At 40.7% G+C, this 17,960-nt stretch overlaps 2 protein-coding genes across 2 annotated transcripts; one reads left to right on the top strand and one right to left on the bottom strand.

Moving 5' to 3' along the window:
• Positions 1 to 15: 15 nt before the first annotated feature.
• On the bottom strand, positions 16 to 4,926 carry zcchc17 (zinc finger, CCHC domain containing 17). The gene is made up of 7 exons (XM_050034401.1): positions 4,876 to 4,926; positions 3,266 to 3,444; positions 1,951 to 2,051; positions 1,763 to 1,854; positions 1,576 to 1,676; positions 612 to 784; positions 16 to 260 (listed from the first exon to the last, which is right to left on the bottom strand). The coding sequence occupies exons 2-7, from the start codon at positions 3,402 to 3,404 to the stop codon at positions 81 to 83; spliced, it is 786 nt and encodes a 261-aa protein (XP_049890358.1). The 5' UTR covers positions 3,405 to 3,444; positions 4,876 to 4,926; the 3' UTR covers positions 16 to 80.
• A 74-nt stretch (positions 4,927 to 5,000) lies between these two features.
• Positions 5,001 to 16,844, top strand: snrnp40 (small nuclear ribonucleoprotein 40 (U5)). The gene is made up of 10 exons (XM_050035242.1): positions 5,001 to 5,228; positions 5,973 to 6,102; positions 6,195 to 6,288; positions 6,828 to 6,993; positions 7,956 to 8,078; positions 10,182 to 10,302; positions 12,092 to 12,174; positions 12,684 to 12,745; positions 16,084 to 16,187; positions 16,453 to 16,844. The coding sequence occupies exons 1-10, from the start codon at positions 5,118 to 5,120 to the stop codon at positions 16,500 to 16,502; spliced, it is 1,044 nt and encodes a 347-aa protein (XP_049891199.1). The 5' UTR covers positions 5,001 to 5,117; the 3' UTR covers positions 16,503 to 16,844.
• Positions 16,845 to 17,960: the final 1,116 nt, after the last annotated feature.

Here is a 17,960-nt window from a genome sequence, read left to right as displayed (position 1 = left end):
TATGGTCAGCGCTGTGTCTGTGTGTGTGTGTGTGTGTGTGTGTGTGTGTGTGTGTGTGTGTGTGTGTGTGTGTGGCTGTCTTAGCTGTGTTTGTGTGATCTGTGTTTCTTGTGTTTCTTCTTCTTTTTGTCCTCTCTGTCATGAGTGTGGTCGCGGCGCCTCCTCTTGGATTTGCACTCGCCACTGCTGCTGCTACTGCTGCTATCGTCGCTCCCCGACTCCTTCCTCTCCCTCTTCCTCTTCTTCTTCATTTTCTTCTCCTGATGATGATGACACACAAGAAAATTTGTTCCGTGTTGCAATAAAAGGAACTTGAATAATGACAATGTAGAAATATGTGGGAATCAGACAGCAGTTTCAATACCCCAAAACCACATTTACGAAACTATTATTTTTCATCATATCAGCACAAAACCACCCTGGATTCTCTCAAATAACATTTTTGACATTTCTAATGAAGCCGCCTTGTATCTCTCAGTGTAAGCAACCGCAGACATACATCCTCATGTGGGTTGTTGCGTCAGATGACCCACAGCTGAGAGACACAAAAAGGAAGGTGGAGTAGAGCGGGAAAAAAGGAAGTTATAACCACACAGGGCATTTACTGTCACCTTCTTTTTTTTCTTCTTTTTATCCGCGTCTGGCAGTGGCGCAACTGTGGAGGTCTGCTGCTGCTGCTGCTGCTGCTGCTGCTGCTGCTGGTGTTGTGACTCGTCATCATCCTCTTCAGGCAAAAGAGCGTACTGCAAGCCCGGAGCAGAGAAACAGTCCTTTGTGAAGTGACCTGAAAAGATTAGTGATTTATTAAAACTGCTGCACAAATTTAACATGATTTCAAGCCAATTTTCCTGTAGACAGTTGTAAGAAACAAATGCAGTTGCTGGGTGCATCCCAAGTCTCTTAAATTGCATCGACGTTACCCTCACTTGCGTCCCTCCAAGTGGGGATGTAGGGAGAGGAAACTCTATGAGGAAACAAGGAAAAGTGTTTCTAGAGAAATCAGATGTTATTTTCTCTGGAGCGTCACGTGAAGCAATGTCTGTCTCTGATGTCAACTGTTTGTGTCTGCATACGTGCTCTGCGCTTTGACTGTATCCATAATAAAAGTTAATGGGGAAAATAACAGATTGTGAAAAGAAAAATCTTTCTAATAAAAGACGAAAGTTGTTTATGCTCCTTTTGTTGTTCAGACCTACAATTTATACAGCTGACTTTTAACTAGATGGTGAATCAGAAAAGAAAACATAAATCTTAGGAGCTGTACACTTGAGTTTAATCTCTTATCTGTCTTCACTTCAGTATTAAACTCAGATGTATTGTTACACATCAGATCAATCTGATCAGCTGCAGTGTCCAATCAATAAAGTATGAGGGCGTGTCGGCTGATAAAAGACAACCATGAAGGATGCTCTCATCTGTTCTTGCTCAACACTCCTCAGAGCAGAATTAAGAGCTTTGGGACGGCCTTCAGACGGTGCATCAGAACAACTACCTTTTCACGCAAGGAGTGAGGATCAAGGAGCGAGGAGATATCAAATAAGAGACTCAGGATGTACGCCCTGACTGTTGTCATACCCTTGCAGCCACACTTAGCACACGTTGTGTTGAGTACGGCCTCCAGTGTGATCCTATTGCCAGTGTGATCTCTAAACTGCCTACGTCGCCTCGCATCCTGCCTGCAATCACACACAGATGATGATTACACACACCTGTCCATGCACACGTAGAGACACACAAACATAACAGACGTGTAAGCACTTACTCTGCCATGACATTGTTTGGGTCCAAGTCCTGACCTGTTCCCTGATTGACAGCTTTCATTGAGAAGGACAACTTCACTTTGTCACCCCGAATCTGAGAGACGGGACAGAGCTGCAATCATCCTGCTCACTTCAAGGACACATCATGGTGCGTGTGTGTGTGTGTGTGTGTGTGTGTGTGTGTTGGTACCTCTCTTCCGATGACTTTAATCCACACCTTCTCCCCCACATCGACAATCTCTGAGGCATTCTCTACCCGTGTGGCTGACATCTCACTCACATGTACGAGGCCTGCGTGTGCAAGTGAGAAAGTGTAGCTATCAGTCTAAGAATACATATAATGCTGAGCAGAAATTGGTTTCAAAGGATTTAGACATGCAAATATGTGTTTTCTGACATTTAAGAATCTTTAAGACAAAAAATGCTGTCACACTTAGAATTAGTGACATTGATTCTGAACAGCCTTCACTGACTCCCAATTTCAACTGGTAATAATTTAATTAAAACTATTCCAATCTTAAACTCTTTACTGCCTTTATTTTCTGAAAGAGAGAGATTATTATTCTATTATTAGATTTCTCAGGATTTGAGCACCATGGTTCTGATGCTGAATTCAGTAAACTTTGCTCAGTTCGCCCTCCAGTGGTGAAAACGAGAAGCAGGTATTCAGTTTGACATGCAGGTCAAGGACAAATCTGTCACAACAAATCATAATCAAAAAAGTAGCTCCACTTCAGAACAACCCTAACCTACTGCAAACCCTCCTGCACAACTCTAACTAGGAAATCATAGTGTCTGGAAAAAACTCAAACTGGGTGACTGTACTAACGAATAAAAAATGATCAACATATTAAAGATGTGGGCTTGCACATAGGTTACATGCTGTGTCATGCCCACAGACTGCAGCATACAAACTATCTTACTGCCCCTTAAATAAAACACAAAACTGATAATCTACTCCAACCTCTTCCTGCAATCAGAGAAGGAACTCTATGGAAATGATGAAATCCTACTCTAGAAGCATCACGTATATTAGGTGCCTTGCAGTCTGTTCTCCTGACTCTGGCTGAGGCAGCACTGTCATACACTGATGCAGACATTATGCACTAGACATTAAGAAAGAGGGCTGCCTCTTGGTTCCTGCAGTATTTGCCCTAAGTCTCCAATGCTTTTGACTCTTGCCAATGTCCCATCTCTGATGCAGTGTTCTAACTGGCAGTGGATGCAGGCATTGACTTAGCATCTTTCTGCCACTGTATGTTTCTTTGTTTTATATTTTCTTCTAATTGTCCATATTACTGTGGATTTACTGTTTTTGCTCATTGAAAGCTCTGAAATATTTTTGTACTGAGGTTTTCTAATTCTTATTGTGTTTGTGTCTTTTACAGCACTATTTCTTCATATTATTGTGATTCATTTAATTCAATTTCAATTTGTAACTTTTTTTCTATCATTATAAATGTCTGCAGTAACAGTCAATACAAATAAATCCACTTTTTGCCAACCTTCCTTCTTGTATCCTGGCAGTCTGACGAAGGCTCCATAGGTCTGCACAGACACCACCTCTCCCTTGGAAATGCTGTGCATTGGTGGCAGACCATCCAGTCCAGCAGGCTCTTGTCCTGGCCCGTCACTGTCAGACATTGTCTCAGCAGAGGTGGACCACAGTTATCAGTGAGTGGGTCTAAAAGATTTAGAATGACACATATTTTATTATTTGTAAAATCATGAAAATAGAAGACAATGTACTCTGCTGAGATTGACATTTAAGGGTGTTTTTGTACAGAGATAATCCTGTAGATGCATCCAAAAATCAAATGTTTGGGGGCAAGAGTTACAGGAAACACACATAACATCAGTGTCAACTTTAAAGGTCCCATATAATGCTCATTTTCAGGTACATTTGGGGTTTCTAATAGAACATATATAAAAAAACCACATTATTTTTCTCATGCTGTCTGCCTGAATATACCAGTATTCGGCCTCCGTCTGAAACGCTCCATTTCAGCGCCTGTCTCTTCAAGCTAAATACTTTCACAGCATTCATATAGCACCTATACCTGCTTAATAACAAAAATAAAAAGACCCTGAAATCTGACTTCTTACAATGTGGGATCTTTCAATGTCTGTGCAGTTTTCATTTTATCAAGAAACATCTTTGAAGTTGTTCATATAGAATATTTATTTCATATCGCAAAGACTCTATTCCAGTGCATTTGTCCAAGAAGTCCATTACTTCCAGTTTAACTCAACTAATAAACCTTAACCTCGTAGAAGCTGAATCATACTGGGAGGACTGGCATTCGATACGGTTTGTAACTCAAACAGAGTGATAGGGACACTCTACTTAGTAAAGTATTCATAAGTGTATAACCTGTTAAAATGGTCTAAGAGTTGTATATTTTTATCATTAGGATTTAAATATATTAGCAGTATTGATGGCTGCCTGAACCAAAAAAATAAAAAATAAAATAATCTTAAATGTAATTTATTTTTGTAAAAAAAAAAAAAAAACGCTGCATAATGTTTGGAAGCTGTTTTTTATCTATTAATTGTCTTTTGAGTTGTTTGTTAATGATGTATATGTCGATTTGTTTGAATTAAGATTTAAAAAAAAGGGTGGACACAGAAACCTCAACAATGTGAAGAACAGGTTAAGATCAATTTAAAAATATTCAACATTCAGTGGCTGACATTATTAACTCCACTTTTTGAAATCTGACATTAGAAACACACTTAATATTTACTCTCTTCAGTATTTTCCTTGCGCAGATGCTGCTCAATAGATATAAAATGTAGTTGAGTTGTATGAGATTCAGATAGCAAAAATGTGTGCAAAGGCACTTTGATAGATATGTGACAAAAAGCTGTTGTAGGCTAACTTAACTTTGCATCTGCTGTAACAGTGTAGCTTAGAATATTAGCAGTGAGGCTAACGTTAGCTAGCTAGCTTAGAGCATTGTCTTCGAGCCAGCTAACCTAGTTAACCCAACAAATATAAACGGGATTACTGGTACGTGCACAGCGTATAAATCCCAATCTATAAAATTATTGGGAGTGCACAATGTAGCGCAAATTCAGGAAGAAATAAAATATTTAAAAAATTGATTGTTACCTTTCGCTTTAGCAAAACTGCTGCCGTTTCACATCCGGGGCACATCGGTTTAACAACAAGCCTTGTAAACCAATCAGCGCAGCCCGCGCAGGCGTCGACCAATCACACGCCTCATAGCCACCGGAAGTAGTTTCTGCCTTCCGTTGGTCGCTCGACGTCCCTCCATGAAAGACGTCCATTCATTTTTACGAATTGTAGCATTAAATTAAATGTTTTTGCTGTTTCTTGTCGACTAACTCAGGATGATTGAACCTAAGAAGAGAGCCGCGGACATGGCGGTGGTTCCTGCCGCCGTGAAGCGGCCCCGGACGGAGCTGGTGGCGGCGGCTCAGTCTCAGCAACTCGTGGCCATGGTACGTAGAGTAACTTACAGTTATTAATATCCTGAAGACTTGTAAAGTACTCATAGCTGTGTGTTAGAGGCGACCAAAACATGTAGACCGTCTTAAATTTGTACATATTTACCCAACAAGTTCTTAAGTGCACTAACTGGACAATAAACTGTCTAAAGGTGTATACATGGCGTGTATTGCTAGCTAAAGGGAAAGGCAGGAAGAGAAAATAAAATTACATTGACATAAAACGCAAGAAATACTCCATATTAACCTCTGTAATGGTAATTATCTGGGAGGTTTTTTGGAGAACACACTTACACTATTTATTTAAAGACATTGGTTCAACTTTATAATCATTTTGGAGGCTGTGGCTTCACCCATTACATGATACTTAACTTAACTTTAACTCCATGTCAGATTCCTCCAATTCTTTAAAATGCCACTTCGTCCTGCTTGATCTCTTTAATATCATGCAACCAACTGTGGTAAACATCATCAGGACAACTTCCCCAGTTGGATGAAACACTATTGATAATATAGCCCAGAGGAGTTTGGACCTTTATGGCCAGTGTTGATATTTAAGAGCCAAGATCCTATGACTAATGGCAGATACTGTTTTGTAACATCACTTGTCAGTGCTCTTCCCTGGACAAACATATCTGGCATTTCTGTACTGCAATCTCTTGTTACTTATTGGTTGACACATACGCACATGCGTATAACAATACACACTATATTTGACCTTGAATGTGTCTCCCATAGGGTCCCCCACGGAGCTCCAGCCTGCAGGCCCCCATTATGTTGATGTCTGGCCACGAGGGCGAGGTCTACTGCTGCAAGTTTCACCCCAACGGAGCCACGCTGGCCTCCTCAGGATTTGACAGGCTCATATGTATGTTATTAACACTCCATACATCCTTGCTGAAACATGTCATACCCCCAGTTACTGTGAATAACATGTTGTGCACTGTTTCTTTGCTGCAGTGATGTGGAATGTGTATGGAGATTGTGACAATTTTGCCACTCTGAAGGGCCACAGTGGCGCAGTGATGGAGCTGCACTACAACACAGATGGCAGGTATGAACGATGTCCGACAAATAAAAATGACATAGGTGTATTCCGATGAACAAAATAGCATTAAGTTGACAATTGTGGGTGAATAAATGGAAGAAAAAATGGACCGTTAGAGGGTATGGTGTTATCAAGTATAGTGGGTCTTGAACTCTTCAAACATGGTTGTAGTTTCTTCCTGATTCTCTCACTAATCTAAACTTTTCCATTGTTATCATGGAATTTTGGTGCTGAAGCTTGTGAAAACAATTAATTCATGCTGGGCTTCTACTATATTAGAACAAATATTTTTGTCTGTAACATTATAAGCTATCCATCAGTCATATTGTTTCAAAGTGAACTACCAAGCAAATATGACTGTTTATTCCCGGTTCTGTAATCTGTTGAGAGCAACACTTATGTCCTGTTAAAGTTTACTAGCTGGCTGAGATAACTGGCAAGAGACGTGTCAAACTCCCGCCTCTTAATCCATGGCTTAAACCAGCAGGTTAATAAATGTGTCTGGAGAGGGCTGACTCACTTTGTTTTCCTGCTGTGTATTTCAGCATGCTGTTTTCGGCGAGTACAGACAAGACTGTCGGTGTGTGGGACAGTGAAACAGGCGAGAGGATCAAGCGTCTGAAGGGCCATACCTCCTTTGTTAACTCCTGCTATCCGGCCCGCCGAGGGCCACAGCTCGTCTGCACCGGCAGTGATGACGGGACAGTCAAGGTGAGATTTCCATCTGCTCATTAGTTTAAATTAAGTAATTGTCCTGTATAGATATTGGATGGTGTTTCATTATTATTATTTTTTTATCCATACTCACACCCTTTTTTTAAAAAAAATTTTTAAAGATATTTTTTGGGCATTTTTTGCCTTTAATGGACAGGACAGTTAAGTGTGAAAGGGGGAGAGAGAGAGGGGATGACATGCAGCAAAGGGCCAGAGGCTGGACTCGAACCCAGGCCGCTGCAGCAACAGCTTTGTACATGGGGTGCCTGCTCTACCACTAAGCCACCGACGCCCCACTCACACCCCTTTTAAACCAAATTAGGTCTGGTTTCATTCAGTACTAAGCTGGAGCTCACATCTAGAGAACTATCTAGAGAACCGGCCCATGTTTCCACCAGTTTTGAGCGGAACCATTGTAATCAATGATGTGTCATCAACGGAGCTCCTTGCATGATGCACAACGGAAGTAAACAGTAGATGGCGGATCACATTGATTACCTGCAAGCTTTTGTTCTGTTATGGCAGTTATTTGTTTTTTTTTCAAAAACAAGCATTGACCAAACATTAATCAGAGCTCTGAACACTCTGTTTTCCCAAGCGATCTTGCATTTGACTTCTTCATCCTCTCCTCCCTACCTGTACATTATAACATGCCCATGGATGTCTCTGGTTTACACTGTAGGTTAAGGAAAACCTGCTATTTTTGGTTCTAGCTGGGAACCAACTTGTTGGGTTCTGAAAAATTTATATTTGATTAAATTGCTTCACAACAGTTCAAAGTTATGTATGTGAACCAGAATGGAACCCATTTCATGCTGGAGGAAATATCACTGGTAGATGGTAGATTATGTTTTGGGAAATAATAATTATGTTGTCACAAATTTACCTCAAATACTCCATCTCAGTTGTTGATCTGATCAGGCTCCTCTTTCTTTCTACGTGTGTTTATTATTTTGTAGCTGTGGGACATTCGTAAGAAACAGGCAATCCACACTTTCCAGAACACCTACCAGGTGTTGGCCGTGACGTTCAATGACACCAGTGATCAGATCCTGTCAGGAGGCATCGACAACGACATCAAGGTACGAGGCTCCAGCTTATAACCAAGGAATTACATCGTTAATATTACCTGGGATTTAAAGGATATCATGATAAGATTTGAGAGATTCATATTAGCTGTGAGGACGTACACTTACTGTTGATGTTGGCAAAATCAAGAAGGGTAGTATAACCCCAAATCAATATCAGGTACATTTTGCATACGTATCTCAAACAATAAATTGACAATAGTAATATCTTTGCAAGGTTTTTTGAAAGCACCTGGAGAAAGCTTTTACAGAACGTATCAGCATGGTCTAATTGCTGGCAAGTAATGACCATTGAAAGCCCTCTGTCTTCTTTGGAGAAGTCATGAAAATTGATTGATTGATAGAACAGAGTGTGCAAGAAAGTTGTTGTCCGTCTGTACGTACAAAGTGTTCTTGTGAATGCGGTATCTCCAGAATGCCTAGAGGGGATTTCTTCAAATTTGGACTCAAGGATGAGGTAATTAGTAGTAGTTGGTCAAAGGTCACTGTGACTCGAGAGTTCTTACTCTAATTATGACACAATTTAACACAAAATTTCTAATAGGATAAAATGATTAATTTTATATCCAAAAGATCAACCTCACTGTGACATCATAATGTTCTGCAAAAACACTTTTCTGGCTGATACTGATACTGCTGGAGAGTTGAAGATGTCTGTGAAGCATCCATGTATTAGAATTTGTAGCTTCTTTGCAGCAACATCCATACTTGAAGAATTGTCTACTGTCTTGACAGCATATGAGTCTGGAAAGACATGGATGTGACTTTGGTGGAAGGACACAACCTTGAGGTGGTAATTCCAGTCTCTGAATATACAGTAGCTGCTAATTGGATACCACAATCAAACTTAAATTGATTGTCCAAAGAAGAAAATGTATCTGGTGAAAAAAAAGAATACATTTTCCCTAACTTTTCCTCACTGAGTAAAATAATATAAGTCCAACCCTCTAATCTGCTGACACACACACACAGACACAGTGTGTACCACAGTTATGACCATAGAAATAATTTTAAAAGAGTGTGATGATAAGATGAAAGACAAACAGCACAACAATGCAAGTAGCCTTTGTTACAGATTTTGTCACAAGAAAGACCACGGCTGTTAAAGGAATACTTCACCCCTAAATTACCATTTGTATGTCAGTTATTCACCTCGTGTCATGTTGAATTTGTAAAGAAAACTTTGTTTTTCCTGCCTTGCATGCCTCCAGTGAATGAAGAGTCAAAAAATGGAGAAAGGTCTTGATGCTTTGCAGTAAAAGAGGTTCATGTCTAACAAATTTATATCAAAACAGCAGCTCACAAACTCACACAACTTCTGCAATAGGTGCGCTACTTTTACGTTGTAACATTTAAGTGAAAATGTATTTGCTTGAGATGAACTGAGCGACTGAAAATTGACACTTTGATTATACTGCATGAGTTGTGTGAGAGTTTATAATTCATCAAAGGTTGTTTTTTTCCAGTTTTGGATTCTTTGTTTACCATTGGGGCATGCAAGTAAAACAAAGTTTTCTTTACAAATACAGCTCAACACGAGGTTATCTGACAAACAAATGATCATTTTGTGGTTTTAGTGTCTTTGAAATGCTCAGGATCAAAGGGCTGCTCGCACTTCTCTTGAAGGCGATAAGTTCAGTCATTTAGGATGCAGTGTATCACATTTGAAATTAGGCTGAAGCCACAGACTAATATCTGCAGCTGGTGAAACACGTTGCATTACAAATAAGGTGCTTAAATTCAGTATTTAGCTCGTTGTCAGTGTGCTGTGAAACTGCCTCCCTCAGGTGATCCCATAAAACGGTCGATTCGCTGCTACATCCTCTTCACTTGTCTTTGTAATGATGTTTAAGAATTACACTTGTGTTTTATGCCTCACTCTGTTACCTACAAACCCTGCTGCAGGCTTCTCCGTGATTTTATAGCTGACGTGTTGTTTCGTGTTCATGTGCTGTAGGGACATCTTTTTCTTTTCCTGGATTCCAGCTGCAATAATATCTGGTGCTTCTCTTTGCTCTTCACACATAGGCCGACTTACATTTGTCCTGTTGTATGAGCCCTGTCAACAGCTGCTTTTGTTGTGTGTGCGTTGAGCAGGTGTGGGACCTGAGGCAGAACAAGCTGATCTACAATATGCACGGCCATGGCGACTCAGTAACTGGACTCAGCCTGAGCTCTGAGGGATCGTACCTTCTCTCAAACTCTATGGACAACACAGGTAGAGTGCTTGTGTGTATTTACTAGTTGTGTAACCGTTTCGATTTCCAAGTCACAAATTCATCGAGATGAGCTTTTGATTTCCGCCCTCGCCTGCTTGCACACGTTTGAAGAATTGAAGAAAAACACCACTTTAAAAGCTTGCCAGTAGACACCACGTCCACTGCCAGAGTCTGAGATGATGGAGAAACAATAGAACTGGAAAATCCTCCTGCTTCCCTGAAGTTAGCGGTGTGGCAACACTTTGCCTTCCTTGTGAGTTAACTTAACAACTAACACGTGACTGACACAAAAATTACACTTTGTAGGCTTTGCTCCAGAGGGGCACCATACACCACCTATGGTGGAAATATGGCAGGACATGGCATCATAAACAAATAGATTTGACTGGGAAAAGAAGAATGGGACAGGCAACTCTGCTCTCTAATTACAAGCCGTTTAAAGTTTCCTTGGTCCATCTTATGACTCCTCTGTCTGTTCAGTTGACTGGTGAAATAAGTTATGAATGGGAGAATGCACAGCGAGCAGGTCATTATTGCAAAATAAACCCTGACAGGGTGATGCAGGACAATGACACCAAGCCAATCAGAATCAAGTATTCAACAAAGTCGTGTAGTAATGTAATTTATTACATTTGTAATAACTCATTTCAGGTTTACTATAGGGATGTTTCTGGTGACTAATTTCCCTGTCCACTAGTCTAAGGTCTCAGCAAAGTGTATTAAGTATTAATTGTATTGTATTAAGTTCCTGAAGCCTTTACCTTCATCAAAGTTAAGTGAAAGCATATCTTGTGAGGTCATTGTCGTGATGAGCTGTGTTATCTTCTCAGACAGGGTCGGATCACAGCGTCTCCGGGCAAACAATGTCAAATTGGTGTCAAAGTGTTGCTAGCACCGCTAGCAGCAGCAGCCGTCGTTCCATGCAGGTTAACATCCAAATGCTTTAGTTGAATGTGGTTGCGCATTGCTCCAGTCGAGTGATTATATGCCACTTTTTTCAGACACAGCCTACATGCTGCCGTGTTTTCATTTTCTAGATCAAAGTACTGCCAAACCGCGCTGGTTTTGTGAGAGGACATCTCTCCGATAACCCACCATGCTGTTTTAAAACGCCAGTCTACTCGAGCATTACCGTGGGGAGGGGGACTGCTGTCCAACGGCTCTGTAGCTCCCACTAGTGGCAGGCGGCTGCATGACAGTTAAGACTTAACACTTATTGGTTCAACAGACTAATATTTCTGGGGCCGACTAGCGAGGGGGTGGACGTGTAATCGTTCAGACAACTAATTGCGCGCATCCCTAGTTTACTATATAGCCTCAGTGTGTGTACAGTCCGAAAAAAAAATCACACTTGATATCATGTGGCCTATCTTTATGAAGAAGTTGATCTCACAACTCAAGACTTGATAGTCTAAGGGCGTTTTCACAGGAGGTACGATTGTCGATTGATTCTGATACACAGCCATCAGTATTAAATTGAGACTGTTCCATAACCGGTGAGTAACTCCCTGTAGTCGCATCAATTGGTAGTTCAATTCCACATCTTGGTTCAGTTGGTGTTCACACTTGGTGCATACCATACCAGAGTACACCTGAACCAAACTCGAGATGACCTAGTGGACTCCGCCAGTGAAACCCTCTACCAGTGGCATATCCTTCGGTGCTAAATAGATAGTCAAATTGTATAATGGCTTTGGACACTCATGACACAGCTCATATTTACAGTATAAGAAATGCCTTTTCTCAGCTGAACTCTTATAATTGTCTTTTGTCTATGTCTCTGTTTAGTGCGTATTTGGGATGTCCGGCCATTTGCACCCAAGGAGAGATGTGTGAAGATTTTCCAGGGCAACGTTCACAACTTTGAGAAGGTGACATAAATAACTCTCTGACCGTCTTTGCAGTCTTTGTACTTGAACTTACAGCACGGATACTTCTTTTGATACCATCCAGGGTGAGGGGTCGTATATTTTTAGGAACTGGGAGGAACAAAGGAACAATTTTTTCACCACCTAGTAGAATCTTTAACCATGAGTTTGAATCTATCATTTTCAAAGATTTTTTTCCCCCTATAAAGCCATCAAAACATGTCACTCTCTGACATGCAATAAACAGCCCTTGGTACTTTCATCCTGTGCACTGATACAGTCTATAACTTTGTGCGCAAGTGACGAACAGCTGCCGTCCTGCTGGCGGTGTTTACGCCTGTTGTCGACCACTGTTGCATGACATCTCCTTTCATCCTCACCCATCACTCTCTGCCGTCCCCTCTAATGAAGAAAAGTTCATCTTTCATCTTATTACTGTAACAGCAGCTCATGTGCCGAATGGTTGTGTCATGTTGCTAATGCACTTTCTAACATCTGTTCCTGTCTGTCAGAATCTGCTGAGGTGCTCCTGGTCTACTGACGGCAGTAAGATCGCTGCCGGCTCAGCTGACAGGTGAGGGGCAACGAAACACACATACACACACACATCTCATTTACAGACATTTGCATACACATAAAGGTTTTTCTAATTTAGGGAACATTCATTTTGTTACTGTGACTTTAAAGTATGTTTCTTTTTAATTTTATTAAGAGAAGACATACAGCCCTCGACTAAAGTCTTACATATTTTTTAACATGTTGTTGTCTTATATGCTGAGTTCCCACGGTCATGAAATTTCCGGAAAAGTTATGAAATTAGAAAAACTGGAATTAACTAAATGTTTCAGAAAAATTTTGAATATAAAATTGGGTAAAGATGAAGATGTATATAAGAGTGTGTATGTTAAGGCAAATTCACAGTTTCTATGTCCACGTAAATCTCGTCAGCCACCCGTGTCTGCGAAGGTCTGTGCGGATCCCTATGCAGACGTCCGTGTGGAGCACATTTTTTGTAATCGTGTGGACTGTAGGCACAGCAAGAGCACCAAATATACGAGCTCCACTGTCTTGTCCACACTCCAGTCCAGTCCAAAACACTGTGGTCAAGCTAGCTGCAGCTGCCTCACCACGATGAAGCTAGTTGTACGTTGGTTGGATATTTGACAGACATTCACTCCAGACACAGAAGTCAGAGAGTTATTTAATGCCAGGTTAGTCCTACATTTGAATGCACATTTACTTGTGTGTGGGGAGTGTTGTAAAACCACGAGTAACAGTGCTTTATAGACAGTAAGAGAGGGGGAGGACTCAGCTGAGAGGCAGTAAAGCTCGCCTGAGAGATGCAGCTGCGTCTGCCACACTTTTTTTCACATAGCAAGAAGCCTCATCTACAGATTAGTGGTCTGTACATTGGGCTGTCCCTGCTCTTTGTTAGGTCTAGTTCTGGTTTTCCACCTCTGATAAAGAGCAGCGCACAGCCGCTTCCCTAAGCTGGTCTCATCCAGAGAGAGTCCCAAACAGAGCTCTGTGTCTGTCAGACAGTCTGATGGGGATACTAGAGCGCAGAGCAATAACGTACAGCAGACTATAGGGCACGTTGATTTTTTATTTATTTTTTTGAAATATTATTATTATTCCTGAGTTCTTAGAGAACCCAGATATGTGGGATATGTTTTGAATCTGAGGGAAAGTTTTGAACATGAGCAGAAGTCTTGCTGAAACACACGAGTTACCAAAGTCCAGGGGTTTATAAATTGATTTAAATGAATATTGTGTCATCAACATGAGTATGTGCCACATGCAAATTTAAAGGTTACAAGCAAAAGACACAAATGAGGAGGGAAGAGTAAATCATGGCTACAGGTCTGTTGACTCAGCATGGATAACATTAAATGAGAAAAGTTGGTCTACAAGAAAATAAATATTTGTTTTTTTGTTTCCCACTTTTAAAATCTCTGCAGTAAATGAAGGATTAACATTTAGATCACATGTATGTATGTACACGGGAAGTTTACTGGAGTTTTGAGGAGCTGCAGTGTTCATTCATGCACAGACTAAAACCTACACGCTACATTTACCACCACTTGACAACTTAACTGCTGATTTCTCCTCTGCACCTGTCTGCTCTGAGCACATCCACTGTCACCGTCGGTCTCTCTCTCGCTCGACTGGCACACACTCGCTGCACCCTAAGTTATGCCTTCAGACGACATTGACAAATGAGGTAGTTAAGTTGATGCAGTAATGAATAGGCGTGTATGGTATGTGTGTGCACGTCTTTTTATTGATTGTTATTAGTTAGGATTCAGTATGCTTCGACTGTCAAAACGAACACGGTGCTGTGGTCCATCATGTTGCTTTTAGAAACCAGGTATGACGTGTCTTTCTGCTGTGCCTTTTCTCTGTCCGTCAAAGTGGCAGGTGGCCTGATCATTTTACATTTTACATGTATCTGCAAACAATTTACCTGCATTTTGCAGGTGTTAATTACACACCCTGGGGAGGACCCGCAAATTCCATTTCATATGTGCCCCCCCCAGAGTTGTAACAAAACCTGTGCCCTTGTTTAACATTACTACGGTTGAAACTAACTTCTCTGTAGCCTGCAGCAGGGTGGGAAAATAGCACCAGCCATCAGCCAAACGCTGGTAAAATATGCAGGTGGCTGCTGGATTTGATTCATTTTGGATTTTGGAATCCACCATCCACAGAGGCAGGTGGACAAAAAGGTTCATTTCTAACCCTGACCTGCAGTGATAAAACTTGAGAGAACCACCAAGTGCAGAGCTCACAGTAACGTTCAAAGCAATTTTGCGTATTTGCTTCATAAATACGCCTATATTATAGAATAGCCTACATATTTTTTTGCTTTTTCCTTGCTAGGCTGCTTGTTTTCTGCCCGAACAAATAACGAGAATGCTTCTTGTTTAGCATCAAATAACTTCCTCCCGATTGGCTGCTGTTTATCATCAATAATGACAATTAAAGTTTGAATGTCAAACCTCTATCCATTGCATTTGTTTAACACTCATAAATATCAGTTCTATTGACGTGGCTTTTCTTTTGCTTACTGGGAAACTAATTATAGTGATATTCCAACTGTTACTTTGCATATAATGAGATGCTTTTTAAATGATACAACCCAAAAATCAAAATGAATAAGGGAGCAGAGTGTTGGATTCATTGTATTTAGTGCCATCTAGTTGCGAAGATTGCAGATTGCAACCTGCTGAAACTTCCCCAGGTTAGAATTCCTTCAGTGTTCAGGAGGTTTTTACCAGGAGCTAAATTATCCACAGAGGTCTTGTCCTCTCCAAAAAGAAATAGACCTGGTGATTTATATCAGTAAAAACACTGAATAAAGCAGTTTGAGGTTTAAAATCAGTGTTTTTCCGCCAGTGCTTGTTGTGAAACTATGGTGGCTAACGAAAAACGCGAATGCCCTAATCTAGACCCAGTGTTTGGTTTGTCCGTTCTGGGCTACTGTAGAAATATGGCAGGCTCCGTGGATGAGGGTCCGCACCCTATGTAGATATAAACGGCTCATTATAGGTAACGAAAAACACAACAATTCTTATTTTCAGGTGATTATACACTAAAGAAAACATACTTTTATATTATGTTTCATTTCAGTATATCCCCCTAAATCCTACACACTGGACCTTTAAATGATATAACTCAATAATAATGAGCATTAATATTCAGAAAGACAATTAGCCTACTTTTTAATTGACGGGGCGGTAAGGTTCCCGATAATGGACAAAAAAAGGTTATGAATCTCTGGTCTATGTGAGCATAAGGATACAAATAAACAGCACAATATGTATCGTAATCCTTCAGTCTTGTATGTCTCAGCTCTGTGCCGTCTCACATCAGGAGTCCTTCTCGCTGTTTACTTGTCTGTGTTAATAGATTTGTGTACATCTGGGACACCACATCACGCAGAATCCTGTACAAGCTGCCGGGCCACGCCGGCTCTGTCAACGAAGTGGCCTTTCACCCAGAGGAGCCCATAGGTGAGTGAAAGCTTTGGTCTCAGTCATGCATGTTAGAGTTTAACAGAAATACTTGACGCAGTTATCTTGAGGAGAGAGCCGGGGGATCTGGAGGCAAGAGCATTTTAATATTCATGTGGTTTTGCCAGAACGTGATCGTCATCAAACACTCTTACTTCCTATTCGTTGATTCGACATGACGAGTTAGTTCACCTGAGGCTTAGTTACAAAACATGACTGACAATAAGAGTTTAATCATCTTTTTCCTGTTTGTCCCTTTACACAGTGCTGTCTGGCTCCAGTGATAAGCGGCTCTACATGGGAGAAATTCAGTAGGGTGTGTGTGAGCGCGTGTGTTAACTTGGATCTGTGTGTGTGTGTGTGTGTGTGTGTGTGTGTGTGTGAGAGTGTGTGTGTGTGAGAGTGTGTGTTAACGTGGATGAGTGTGTGTGTGTGAGAGAGTGTGCGTGTGAGTCCTGTAAAAGCGAGTGTCCTGCCTCAGAAGTGGATGGGTGGTGTTCAGCAGTGGGTTAGGAGTCTCTGTAATTTCATGTGATTCAGTTTGTCACAGAACAACCTCAGGACGTGTGTTTGAAGTTTATTATCAGTCACAACAGCCTCCATGACTTGTTTTTTATTCTGGTTTCTTTCTTTTTAATAAACTTGAGTATTCTTGAATAGGAGTGTGAGATTGTTTTGTAATAATGAGGCTTTCCTGTCTTCCTGCTGCTGGTTTTATCAACAAAACATGTTGAGAAATGCTCAGATAGAACAAGATATTTGGATATCATTCATCCACTACTTCTCTCAAAGAAAGTACGCTACCTACATTCGACAGTGGAATTATATGGAGCACAGTATATATAGCTCAGTATATGGGGCTCTTCAGGTTAACACATTAATATTGACAAAAAATTGAGCTTCAGCTTGGGTGGAAATCTCTTATTTGTTTTTACATCACACTGAAGCAGAAAGCACATTTCGCCGGAGGGGACACCAGGTGCTGGAGACAGCGTGGGTTTCAGGAAGCCAATCACTGGCATGTATTCTGGGAGTGTCCAGTGATCAGACCTTTCTGGACAGAATTTCATAAAGCACTAAAAAAGATACTTAACACTGATCTTCCTTCGCAGTTTTCCATATTATTTAATTATTATGTATGGCTTTTAAGGCAAATATATACGTTTGGTGTTTTGATATATGCTTACAAAAGCCCTCACAAGGCACTGGTTGCTTCCTGAACACTCAACATTAGAGGATCGTGGGTAGACATTGTAAATGATATTTATGTTATGGACAAGATTACTTTTTCTCTTCAATTTGAGAAAAATGTTCATTAAATTCTGGGCGAAGTGGAGGGAATACTGAGGAGGTATCATACTGTGGAGGTATGATACAAAAGACACTGATGTTCAGTCAAGCAAATCTCATTGACTGCTATTCTACTTTTTTTATTGTCTCTTTAATCCCTCCTCAAGTCTCCTCGACATATGGCGCTTAGATGTACACTTAATCTCTCCCAAAATGTTCTACAAAGTTCTTAAATTGTGAAAAAATTTAACAGCAGGAGAAATTATTTTGTTTATCATAATTTATGTTTTACTTTGTAAACTGCTGTTGGAAAAAAAAAATTGAGCTTCAATTTGAACACAAAGGCGGTATGTAAGAAAAGACAACGGACTATTTTCTGTAGAAGTTAAAATGTTTTGTTCTGACCCTCTCATTTATTTTGTATGTGTGGGAATTTAACTGTTAAAAGCAGGAATCATTATCACAAAACTGTCACAGTGGGCA

This window comes from Epinephelus moara, chromosome 22, assembly GCF_006386435.1.
Source record: "Epinephelus moara isolate mb chromosome 22, YSFRI_EMoa_1.0, whole genome shotgun sequence".
Classification (NCBI taxonomy): Eukaryota; Metazoa; Chordata; class Actinopteri; order Perciformes; family Serranidae; genus Epinephelus; species Epinephelus moara.
This window is presented reverse-complemented; position numbering and strand designations above follow the sequence as displayed.

Excerpts from the sequence above, each read along its gene's own strand:
- zcchc17 (XM_050034401.1), bottom strand. The coding sequence starts at position 3,404 with ATGTCTGACAGTGACGGGCCAGGACAAGAGCCTGCTGGACTGGATGGT. Across the intron at positions 2,052-3,265 it reads GCCAGGATACAAGAAGGAAG|GCCTCGTACATGTGAGTGAG; the intron begins GTTGGCAAAAAG and ends TTGCACACGCAG. Across the intron at positions 785-1,575 it reads TGCTAAGTGTGGCTGCAAGG|GTCACTTCACAAAGGACTGT; the intron begins GTATGACAACAG and ends TAATCTTTTCAG.
- snrnp40 (XM_050035242.1), top strand. The coding sequence starts at position 5,118 with ATGATTGAACCTAAGAAGAGAGCCGCGGACATGGCGGTGGTTCCTGCC. Across the intron at positions 6,994-7,955 it reads GTGATGACGGGACAGTCAAG|CTGTGGGACATTCGTAAGAA; the intron begins GTGAGATTTCCA and ends ATTATTTTGTAG. Across the intron at positions 8,079-10,181 it reads GCATCGACAACGACATCAAG|GTGTGGGACCTGAGGCAGAA; the intron begins GTACGAGGCTCC and ends TGCGTTGAGCAG.